The sequence below is a fragment of the Bidens hawaiensis genome, unplaced genomic scaffold (assembly GCF_021521415.1).
Source record: "Bidens hawaiensis isolate Kalapana, Puna unplaced genomic scaffold, B.hawaiensis_p1.1 tig00003004_1, whole genome shotgun sequence".
NCBI classification, from domain to species: domain Eukaryota; kingdom Viridiplantae; phylum Streptophyta; class Magnoliopsida; order Asterales; family Asteraceae; genus Bidens; species Bidens hawaiensis.
In genome coordinates this window covers 1,574,817-1,587,476 of record NW_027491161.1, presented here as the reverse complement: position 1 = coordinate 1,587,476, position 12,660 = coordinate 1,574,817, and the positions used below count along the sequence as shown (strand labels likewise).

General features: G+C 36.6%; 1 protein-coding gene across 1 annotated transcript; it reads left to right on the top strand.

Annotated features, from left to right (window-relative positions):
- Positions 1-7,920: 7,920 nt before the first annotated feature.
- Positions 7,921-12,206, top strand: LOC143621979 (stromal 70 kDa heat shock-related protein, chloroplastic-like). The gene is made up of 8 exons (XM_077093244.1): positions 7,921-8,445; positions 9,542-9,794; positions 9,880-9,959; positions 10,067-10,209; positions 10,377-10,475; positions 10,572-10,761; positions 10,846-11,244; positions 11,801-12,206. Exons 1-8 carry the CDS (start codon positions 7,921-7,923, stop codon positions 12,194-12,196), a joined length of 2,085 nt encoding a protein of 694 aa, XP_076949359.1. The 3' UTR covers positions 12,197-12,206.
- The last annotated feature ends 454 nt before the right edge of the window (positions 12,207-12,660 follow it).

The following is a 12,660-nucleotide window of genomic DNA, read 5'->3' as shown; positions in this document are numbered from 1 at the left end:
TTGAATGTTTTTTATGATTTTATAAGATCGAGTGTCAAAGCTGATGCGGGATGACGGATTCTGGTCTGTCTTCCCGACATCATACCTCTTTTTCGACAAGTTCAAATTGATTGGTTCCACTTCTGGAAGTTAATATTTTGAGTTAGGAACCAAACCCAATTGGAATCGTTTAATTTGGTTGGGTAATGATTTTTATAAAAATAAAACCATTTTGTTGCGCACTGAAATAGCTGCACATACCCTTCTGTGTTGGAGGAATTTTTATGATTTTTTTTGTCTACTATAAAAATATAAAAAAAGCCTAAGACATTTATTAAACTCTGGTAAATATTTTATAATTTATTTCCATGGTTTTCTTATGTAATAAAATGCATCTTCGCATGCTAAAATCTGCATTTTATACTCGTATTGATCGATAAGTTCGTTTTAGGCTTACCGGGTGGCTGTCCTTTTTGAGGTCCTTTCGGGGCTGTTTTAATTGAAGTTCTTGCTCTATCATCTTCCTAGGTATGTATTGTATATCATACTTTAGTTTCGTGAGTTTTGGCATTCGTTAGATTGGTCAATTGTTGATGAAGTGAAAACTGGGTTTCGGTTGTCTAGTTTGTCAATTGTTGCGTCTATCGCGTTGTTTGAGGGAACTAACAACCAATTCAGTTTTTGTAACTTCGTTTTGATATACGGGCTGTGGAAAAATGATTTTTGTAAGTATTGGGGCTAAATTTGTTATCGGTTACTTAAACGGGTCGGTACAACACAAATTCGCGTTTATTGGTAGTTTGTGCATCGTGCTTGCGAATTACCAACCCATCCAACTCGTGTAGTGTTGTATGGACTTGTTGGCTGTGATTTTACTAAATTTGGTCCACACGGGGTTGAGTTGGTTTCTAAGTGCATAAACAAACCGTAAACGCGCATATTCGTTCAACTAGCAACTTCCAAGGGTATTTTGGGAATCTTTATTCCCGGGGCTAACTAAGGGTGGTTTTGGTAAATACATGGCCTCGGGAGCTGATGTAATTGAATTTGGTAACGTTAAGACTTTAGGTCAATCAAATCATGTCAGAACGTCTCGTAGGATAAACGAGTCGGTACGGTTTGGTTAGTAATCTTTGTGTGCAATCCGGCAGGCTTGTGATTTGTGGCTTGACTTAGGGATTCTCTAGCTCGTTGTTGACTGTGTGCCTCGTATCAGGTGAGTTCATGATGCCCTTTTTAATCTTTTTACGTTTTGGGGCTAGCATACACACCCTATTATAATTTTACCCGATTTTAATCGCTTAAACTACTTGGATGGTATTACATGGCCTTATTCGTAATTGTGCATTTAGAAAGCTATTTTGAATTATATTCTATGCCTTAGGATATTTTAGACTCGTTTATGGTCTTATATTCCTTAAGGCTATATATATTATTTATGGTCTAGGCTCGAGGTTGCTATTAGGCCCAGTATTAATTCCTAGATTATCCATTATTTATGGATTGAATGTGATGATATTGTTTGGTTGAATATTGGAATTAGATGTTTGTAAGTGTGTATGTGAATGTGTATGTGTTGGTAACCTGTGACCGGGTCAAATATATTACTTGGGGAAGACCCGGGGTGAGGAGGCCCGTGTTTCGTGTTTATGTCCCTGCGGGTCAAATATATTACTTGGGGATGACCCGGGGTGAGGAGGCCCGCCGTTCTGCTAAACCGTGGTCGGGTCAATTATATTATTTGGGGAAGACCCGGGGGTGAGGAGGCTCGTGTTGCATGATTTTGTTGGTTTTTGTTAAAATGCGGCCGGGTCAAATATATTACTCGGGGTAGACCCGGGGTGAGGAGGCCCGTGTTGTGTGTTTGATCAAGAAAAGATGTTTAATGTTTTATTTACTTATGATTTAATCAAGAAGAGTTATTTATTATTTTATTTACCTGTGATTTGACCAAGGAAAGTTATATATCTATTTGCTTATGATTTTCTCCTACGTTTTATACATATGGAGTTAAATTGTTTAATGGATGTTACTTTTTGAAAACTTGAACTCACTCAGCTCAAGTTGACTTTGTGTGTATGTTAGATTGATTTTCAGGTTGAGGATTGGGATTACCGCTTGGACGTGCTAGAGACTACTCGGACGGTTGAAGGCATATCTAGTCGAAGAATTAACAACGCAAACTGTTTCTTTTAATTTATTATTATAAGTATTTAAATTTTGGTTTTGGGCACTTTTCCTGGTTTTTGGGAATTTTGATGTTTATTATTCCGCTGTTTATTACTCTGAATTGATTTTAATAAGATGAACATGTTTGGTTTTTAAATTTTGAGAATTTTGGGATATGATTACCAACTATAGGATTCCCGAGGTTCGGGGTCTTACAAATGATGGGTAAGTTGTGGGAATGAGTTGATATGAGATAATGGGGATGCGTATGTATATGTATTAGTATTAGTGAAGACTCGGGGACGAGTCAAGAATTAAAATAATATATATGAGTTTGAAGCATTTAAGTAAATAATGTTTTATAAAATTTTCCAAAAATAAAATAACCAAGCATATCAATCGAGTTGACCTCCCATGAGCTTTCCATGGCAATTTGAATGGCCCAACTAAATAAAACAACATAAGTTTGTGAATTGTCCTCCCACGAGCATTCCAAGGCAACTTGTTGGCCCAATTCAAATAACGAGTAATAAACAATTGAGTTATTCAGCCCATGAGCGTGTACATGGCATTTAACTGACCCAACTAATTAACGAATTATCGAATCAGTGGAGTTGTTCGGATCATGAGTGTTACATCGCATTTAACCGGTTCAACTAAATATCGAATCAACGAATCAAATATAAGCAGTTGGTGTATCTCGGGAACCACCCCGGACGATACGTTCCAACCTAAAAATCAAATCGAATATTATTTAAGAAATGCCCATGGATTTCCATGGATTTTTCACCCAACTAAGCATTTAAAATAATTTAAAACAAAAATTTGGAAGTATAACCGATTAGCCGGTTATGTTTACCACGTAACCGTTTAGCCGATTACGGGTACCACTTGAAGTTATGTGGTTGTACGAGATTTGTCATACTCCCACGCTTCAAGGTGAAAGAGCAAAACACGGGAATTTTTAAGTAATTTCTCACAATAAAATATAATCTACCAAAAACTAAGAGGATTTAAAAATATTTTGAAAGTTGAGGCATAACCTCGGAATTTGTGTGTGTGTGCAACAAATAAATAATTCTTGAATCTTTAACGATTATGAAAAAAAACAATTGATTGAAGGTTATTGACTAGGGAATATGTATGAACGATTTTACAGTTTACAACTTACCCAGAAAGTGAAAGAACAAGGAGAAACGATGAGTCAAAGGTCCTAAAGCAAGCAAAGTCAACGAACAAGTCTTGAATCTTTAACGATTATGCAAAAAACCAAAGGGTTGGAGAACGAGCAGAGGTAGGTGATGGCTGGAGGAGGTGTATTAGGGTTATGTTAAAGTTTACAGGAGAGAATTATGACTTGTTTATATAGGAATAGCTAAACCGAACTAATTATAGGCTTTTTGGCCCGTGTAAGCAAGTAAATACGTTAGGAAAGACTCAACGATTTATTCACAAATATCTGATCTTTGGCAGTAGGAAACGAATTGGGAATGATATTTTAGTTGTATGATGTTTACTTGGACCTTAATTCACTCAAACATACCTAATATTCGATTTTATACCTTAAACAAACTAGAAAACAAACTAAGGCTTAAACGATCTGACCAGTTGTGCCATAGCGCCGCGCGGCGGCCACCACCCATGGTGGTCGTGCAGCTCCCCGGCCCTCTTTGGGTGTATGTTTCAATTTTACAAGTTTAGTCCCTGTACTTTGTTAAATGAACATTACTTGAACTAGTTTTTGGTAGAATTTGGTTTTGAACATTGATTGAAGTATAAGGGCCTAAAGTGAACATTAGGAAACTAAATATTTATTTTGATTAATAATAAAGGTCCAAATTATTCCCGAGTCGGGTTAAACGTAAACGAATATGGGTTTGGAAAATCCGAAATGTTACATTAACATAGCTTCTATTTGTGGTTGATGACCACTGCTTTGTCCAGTTTCGTTAGTACTTTCATGCCATTCCAAACACAATCTTCTCTTACCTGCATTAGCTAAATCAATAGCCATTAACTCTTTATCGGTCACCTCTTCAATCCTAACCTTTGATGGTGGGCAAAAGTATGTATAGATAGTAGTGGTGTCATGTTCAACATAGACATTCATCACCCTATTATATTCACCAACATATTTACTAAACCCTCTCACATCTTCATGACTTCTCAAAGCTCTAAGACCAAAATCTAAATCCGTATTTGGAACTAGATAGTGATAGTACTTTAACTCCTTTCATATTGTATCCTAGTTGCCCCAAAATTCCATGCAGTTCGTGAACATAGAACTTGTCTATATCCTGCAAATCAACAAAATCTATTAAAGGCCTTTCATATGAACGACCTGGGAATTTTGAAAATTTGCCACCATGACGCAACTTAATAGAAAAAAGATGAGGGGAACCAACTTCATTTGAGACATTAACAAAAATTAATCAATTGATATAATTTTTTTTCTCAAATGAGTATAAAAGATGTTGCTTAATGTAGAATGCATCCACCTCTTCTTGTGAGAGTCCATCTCTGACGAAGAATCGAGGAGGTAGTTCATCGTAGTCATCCATGGCTTCAATCGACGATTTGTTTGGACAAATTCGGGGATTAGGGTTCAATCGAAGATTTGTTTGTTTGTTTGATGTTAAAAACTATGTTAAGTGTTTTTTAGTTTATCGATATAGCAGGAGGAGGAAAGAGAAGGGGAAGGGGAAGGGGAAAGGGAAGGGGAAAAGACATTTATGCCCGTCACGTTTTATGCACATGGGGATACTTAACGGGATGAGTTCACAGGTTAGCTTAAAGGACGAAAACCATGGCAAATATGCAAATAAAGGACTAACAATGAAACTCGTTTTGAAAAAGGACCCATTCCATAATTTACGTAATTCAAAAGGACAAAATTTGTAATTTTTTCTTTTTTTAATTTGAAGCGTTTTATAAACCAAACTCTCAGTTCCTTATTTTTCAGATCATTAACTATTTTGAATGACTTCCTTAACCCTTAACACACACACACATATCATGACACTCATTGACTGATTTAGAGAGAAATGCTCATCTATGTACTCTATTAAATGTATCTTGTGTCATATGGCACCTTTCTACCACACTAGAATATTTGTTTTGTTGCTCTTTCTCCTTCTTCACAATTCAATGATAAATATATTTACATTTTTTTTCAATTAAAAAAATATGTTACACGAAGAAGCATTTAGAAATTTATGAATGTTTACCTAGCTCGTCTCATTTTTAAGCATTATTGTATTATAAATGTATTATAGATATTATTCAATGGTAATTTATTGATATAGATGAGCGTACTTATAGTAAGTTCATTCATATGTTAACTCGATATATTATTTTATAATTACTAAATGTATTATTATTAAGTATATAAGATAACATTTATGGAAAGCCATTGGTTATGTTTCATAGATCATGCAATCCTAAAAAGCACAACATTGCTAAAGATGAAATCAATGGTGGCGGTGGTGGGCGTGGTACTGTGCTACTGGTGACGATCGTAGCGGTATTCAAATCGAGTAGTATGAGCAGTGATTATTGATTTGAACCTTTTTAAATTAATAATTTTGTAATAGCCATCAGAGCATTCACAATAACATGTTTTTGGAGATTGTTTTTAGTGTTTTTTTGTGCCATTAATTTTTGTTACTGTGAGAGCCAATTTTAATGCTTATTTTTCAAAGATGTTCTTGAACAAAAAAAAATAATAAACAAAATAAAAAAAAACCTAAAAAAATGAGTGATGTGTGCATGTGGTGGGGCTGAGTGATGAATGTTTTTAAGATTCCTTATTGAGTGGGTTTTGAATGTTTTAAAGAATAATGGTTTTATAATATGTAAGCTAATTAAGCATGTTTTGTATGTTTTTAAAATTCCTTAGGGGGCGTTTGGTTTGTGGAATTCGTTGGAATTGGAATTGGAATTTCATTTTGAATTGGAATTGGAATTGGAATTTGAAGGAATCCTTTAAAATCCTATATGTGTTTGGTTGATACATTAGTTTATGGAATTGGAATTCAAGGTTATAAAAAGAGACAAATTTACCCTTTAGAATTACAAAATAAAATAAAAACCCAAACTTAAATATTAATGAAAAAATATTTTTAATAACCACAAGGAGTGATTTCTATCAAGCCATAGTCACCTTCGTCGGATCTGCACAACTCCGTCACCGGTATGTGTCTGAAAAAAACCACCGGAACAACCGCCGGTTTCCAAAACAGCGCAAAGAACCGTCTCGTCAGATCTGCACAACTCTGCCACTGTTTCCTCTGTACTATGTACACGCCGGTTACCATTACCGCCGGAACAACCACCAGTTGTTATAACAAAAACTTGACGGAGTCGGTCGGCATCTTGTAACAGTGGTCGCGACGAGATGTGGTGGCTTGGTTCAGATCCCACTTGGTTCAGATCTGGCGGAAAAATGTGGGTGTGGCGGCGACGCTTAGGTGGTGTTTCTTGCCGGAACTACGTTGATGGTGGTGTTGACCGGAGAAAATGGTGGTGACAGTGGTTGCTTAGGTTAGGGTTATTTGTGTAAAGTCCCTAACATTCCTTTGAAATCCTTTGGAATATAGAAGGAATTTAATTTCCATTGGTTGATGAATTTGATTGGAAATTAATTCCAATTCCAATTCCAATTCCTTCTTTATCTAACCAAATAGGTCATACAAAGGAATTCAAATTCCAATTCCTTTGAAATCCTTCAACCAAACAGACCAGTAGATTGACCGATTATGATGGAACCAAATTGAACCGTTTACTATTTTGAGTTGACTTTAATAAACTTCCTTTGAATTCATAAAGGAATTGACATGTCCTATTTATCCTTTTCTCTGGATAAATTTGGTGCCTAGCAAGGTTTTATTTTTCATTTGGCGAGCGATCGAAGAAAAGATTCCCTCCCAAGTGGCCCTTTATGAGAGGGGTGACTTTTGGTAACATTACTTGTTTGAATTGTAGTGAGATCGAATATGCGGATCATATTTTAGTGAACTGTTCTTTTGCAAGGTTGACTTGGATCTAACTCTTCTCTTGAATAAAAATATCGGTTAATAGCTACTTTGTTGATGTCCCCTCATTGTTACATGTTATTGTTAACTGAACCTGCACCCCGGAAAGTAAAGAAATTATTTTGGTGACGATTTTCGCTACGTTGTGATGGCTTTGGTTATATAGAAATGATAGACTTTTCTTTGGAAGGGTCGCTACAACTTTTAAAATGATAGAAGATGCTAAAGACTTAGCTTTTCTATGTATGTGTAACCGTTCAAATGGGTTTGGTGGGCAATGGAGAGCTTGGTTGGAGTTTAATGTAGATGGCGTGTTGATGTGATATTTGTCTTTCTGTTTGGTGTTTTATTTTGGGGTTGAGCTTAGTTTCTTGCTGGGGCTTTTTCTTTTTTTTTTCGCTTTGTGCTTTCTTGGTGGAATGAAAGCATTGCATTTTGGTAAAAAAATCAACCCTTTTTTTTTTTTTTAAGTTATCGTATCTATTATGTTTTGTCTGTATCAAAGAACCCTAGAACCCTCCATGCTTCTTCATCAACCAATGTCTAAAATGACTACTAGCCTTCTCTAGAACCCTCCACCATCTTCCAATCACCAGTTGTTTCTCAACTCTTCCATGTTTTCCCCATAAAACCCCTTCCACCTCACACACACATCCACTAACGACTAACCTTCCACAACATTCTTAAACTCAAAACAACCACAACAACCTAACCTAACCTAAATTAATTAAACCAACAAATGTCCGCAACAACCTTCTCCACTTGTTCCTTCAAACCCCACATCACCAATCCCAATTCCCACCTCCGTCCGTCCCCGAAAACACCCTTTTTCGGACAACCCACAATTAACCGAAGATCATGGGTTCTAAAACCTCAACAGCAACGCCGTGGCCGTGTTTTAAAGGTGGTGAACGAGAAAGTGGTGGGAATCGATCTGGGCACGACGAACTCAGCTGTGGCTGCAATGGAAGGCGGGCAGCCGACGATCATAACGAACGCAGAGGGGCAGCGGACGACGCCGTCGGTGGTGGCGTACAGCAAGAGCGGTGATCGGCTGGTGGGCCAGATTGCGAAGCGGCAGGCGGTGGTGAACCCGGAGAACACGTTCTTCTCGGTGAAGAGGTTCATTGGGAGGAAGATGATGGAGGTTGACGAGGAGTCCAAGCAGGTGTCGTATAAAGTCGTCAGGGATGAGAATGGGAATGTCAAGCTCGATTGTCCGGCTATTGGGAAACAGTTTGCGCCTGAAGAGATATCTGCACAGGTACACGTTGCTTCGGTTTAGTCGACTGATTTTTCGGTTTTCGATTAATTAACTAAAATCAAATTTGGGCTAAATTTTTTACTTAGAGATACATACGTATAAATTATAAATATATGGAATGGAGGTATAAAAACTACAAATAAATATATGAAAATATGAATGGTTTGGTTAAGTTAATTTCGGTTAACCTGGTTGGGTTAATTCAGTTATTGGTTAATTTTGGTTCGGTTTGGTTTGGTTATTGCTTACCCCTAAAATCAGATACCGATTTATTAAAGAACATAGTATAAGTAAAAGTTACAACAAATATGAGAATTTTAGAACCTGAATCAATCAGGCAGTGATTCTGAAATTTAAAATAATTTAAAAACCATAGTGAAAATTAGGAAAGTTGGATTTTAATGATTCAAATATCACCTATTGGCTGATATTAATCCATACTTACATGCATTTTGACAAATGATAATTCTAATTATGTTGCCAGGAACAATCCCTGTACAATCATCATGAATTTTGCACTGAACTTATATTTGGTTTACTCGATTTCAAAAGTACAATTCTTCATGTTGTTAATAATCACATTATTGTAGGAGAAGTTAAATGAAATAAAGTATAAATGTATGATGATTATGCTACCGGGATTGCTTTTTGGCAACATAAATGAAAGTTTGGATTATCATTGGTCAAAATGTAAGTACGAGTTATTATTAGTCAATAGATCATAGTTAAGATTATAAAAATCCATTATTTTTAAATTATAACAAATATAAGAATTTAAAAAGCCAGAGTTGTATTAAATAAATTATACACAGATCCTGAATTTTAAGATTGTAGTAAATATATTACAACAAATATGAAGAATAGAAAACAGAAGACAAAAGTGGATATAGAAGACCTTACAAGCACGGAGACAAGAATCTTTATTGTATTTTATTTTCTGTTGTGTGTTTCAATCTGACTCGAATTGAATCCTGCCTTTAGTTTGAGGGGCATGTTATGAGATATTAGACAATGTTATTGAAATTATTTCTACTGTAGTTAGGAGATGAGATATGATTGATTAGCTAATTGTTACTCCCAACTATATTGCAATTAGGTTTTGCGAAAGCTTGTGGATGATGCATCAAAGTTTTTGAGTGACAAGGTAACTAAAGCAGTAGTAACAGTGCCTGCATATTTCAATGATTCCCAAAGAACCGCAACGAAAGATGCTGGCCGAATCGCGGGTATTGAAGTTCTTCGCATAATCAACGAGCCAACCGCAGCTTCGTTAGCTTATGGTTTTGAAAAGAAGAACAATGAGACGATTCTAGTATTTGATCTTGGTGGTGGTACATTTGATGTATCTGGTATGTGGTATGCTTCATTACAATTATACAAATCTGTTCAATTTGGAGACATATATTTTAACAACTTGGTTTGATGTTGTAACAGTTCTTGAGGTTGGGGATGGAGTTTTTGAGGTGCTATCGACTTCAGGAGACACACATTTAGGAGGAGATGACTTTGACAAGGTAAAAGAACACTAATTAACTTTAATTAGAACATTATGGTGGATATTATATATGCATACATTGAGCATTATTGTTAAAAGTTTGCATCTTTCTTGAATTTTAAACAGAGGATTGTTGATTGGCTTGCTGAGGGTTTCAAGAGGGATGAGGGCATTGATCTTCTTAAAGATAAACAAGCTCTTCAACGGCTCACTGAAACCGCTGAGAAAGCAAAAATGGAGCTTTCCACTTTGACCCAAACAAATATTAGGTACACCCGTTTTCCGTTTGGTGAAAAATAACCGGTTTCCACTAATAAAGATTCTTAGTTTCGTATTATTTGATGATAATTGGTCTTATGAAGATTCTTATTTTGTTGTTTGTTGGTTATTGTTTTATTGTTTTATTGTATCTTGATTATTGTTGGTGTTTGTGCAGTTTACCTTTCATTACAGCAACATCAGATGGCCCGAAGCATATCGACACCACACTAACCCGGGCTAAGTTTGAGGAATTGTGCTCCGATTTGCTAGACAGGTGCTTTTATCATCAAGATCAAGATTTTAAAAAGTGGTTAAAATTTGTTTAGTTTATGATTAAAGATTTGAACTTTGGATATCTGATTTGGTGTAGGCTTAAGACCCCGGTTGAAACGGCTTTAAAGGATGCAAATCTTTCCCTTAAAGATCTTGATGAAGTGGTCCTTGTTGGCGGGTCAACACGTATACCTGCGGTTCAAGAACTTGTTAAAAAGATGACTGGAAAAGAACCAAATGTGACAGTCAATCCGGATGAAGTTGTTGCTCTTGGAGCTTCAGTTCAGGTTTGTCATAAATGTTTAAAAACTTATATATTAGTCTTATCTTTACAATAGTCAAATGAAATGCTTTCTTATTTTATTTTGCAGGCTGGTGTTCTGTCTGGTGATGTTAGCAACATAGTATTATTGGACGTGACACCGTTGTCACTTGGGTTAGAAACATTAGGAGGTGTGATGACAAAGATTATCCCTAGGAACACAACGTTGCCAACCTCAAAATCCGAGGTGTTCTCAACTGCAGCTGATGGTCAAACGAGTGTTGAAATCAATGTTCTTCAAGGGGAAAGAGAGTTTGTTCGTGATAACAAGTCTCTAGGAAGCTTTAGACTTGATGGCATCCCACCTGCGCCACGTGGGGTCCCTCAAATAGAGGTTAAGTTTGATATTGATGCCAATGGAATCCTTTCAGTCACGGCTATAGATAAAGGCACTGGAAAGAAACAAGATATTACTATCACGGGCGCTAGCACATTGCCTTCGGATGAGGTGTCGATTATGCTCATTACTTAATTTAACAATTACTTTTTAGTTTAAAGGGGTGATGAAGTGGTAAACATTTGATGACCTCTAGTAGAATTTTGGGGTGTGCATGGATTGATTTTGGATCAGTTTTGGGCTCAGACTGCACTAAAAAACTGAAATTTCGGTTTTTGGGGTTTTCAAAACTGTTTAGGGGCTTAATGGGTTGTGTTCACGGGTTGACAGTTTCAACCCGACATGAACTTGAAAAATTTGACACGGAACCTGAACAAGACATCCGGGGCACAACCTATTTAATGTTACGAAGATAAAACAATACAAGTGAATGCAAAACGTTTCATTTTAGTTGCAAAATCTTATTGCAACTTCTCATTTTAAGTTTTAAAGTTTTGGCAAAAACATACCCAATCGCTTTAATTAATGAACACATTTTAAGAATCAAAAACAACTGGTTCATCTGTGATCCCGAGGGGTTATAGTACTGTTTAGCAGGGTATTAGTCCAGGTCCTGTGAGTTTGCTGGCAACGGTTTCTCAATGCGCTTTTTGCGTTGTGATTGCAGGTGGAAAGAATGGTGGTGGAAGCAGAGAAGTATGCAAAGGAAGACAAGGAGAAGAGAGAGGCCATTGATACAAAGAACCAAGCAGAATCAGCAGTATACCAATGTGAAAAGCAGCTTAAAGAATTGGGAGAAAAGGTACCAAGTGATGTCAAGCAGAAGGTTGAGGGGAAGTTGAAAGAGCTTCAAGATGCCATATCCGGAGGGTCCACTCAGACCATGAAGGATGCCATGGCTGCATTGAACCAAGAAATGATGCAGTTGGGTCAGTCTATTTACAGCCAAGGTGGCGGTGCGGCGGCGGCAGCTGGCAGCGGTGAAACTGATGGCACTGGTAAGGCTTCTTCTGATGATGGAGATGGTGAAGTCATTGATGCAGATTTCAGTGAGAGCAAGTGAGGGGATTGTGTTTATGTTTATTCAGCAGGTGTATTAATTGTAAATATGTATACCCTGTCTTTTACCACCTTAAAACATGTTTGATAAAATCTTTTTAATATTAAGGAGGTAAAATAGAGGTTATTGTTTGTTTTAATAAAAATGTTTTTAATATAAATGTTAAAGGAGGTAAAATAGAGGTTATTGTTTGCCAATTGTTGCTTTTCTTTTCTAGATGATTGAGATGTCTACAACAATCTTCATTACAATAAAGATACGATTCACATGTGGTGTGTTCATCGAAGGATGCTGATATCCGATTTCCATTTTTGAATGACGAACAAACACGTCTTAAAATCTACTTATAAAATCCACATAATGTCTTATTTGTCTATTCGTCTGAAACCCGCATCACTCTATTGGGGTTAAATCATCTGATCTCTAGACCAAGAGGCCATAGGCACCGATGCCCAGTTCTAGATAGC

Coding starts and splice junctions, on each gene's coding strand:
- LOC143621979 (XM_077093244.1), top strand. CDS start 7,921: ATGTCCGCAACAACCTTCTCCACTTGTTCCTTCAAACCCCACATCACC. Junction 8,446..9,541: donor CTGAAGAGATATCTGCACAG/GTACACGTTGCT, acceptor TATTGCAATTAG/GTTTTGCGAAAGCTTGTGGA. Junction 9,960..10,066: donor GAGGAGATGACTTTGACAAG/GTAAAAGAACAC, acceptor AATTTTAAACAG/AGGATTGTTGATTGGCTTGC.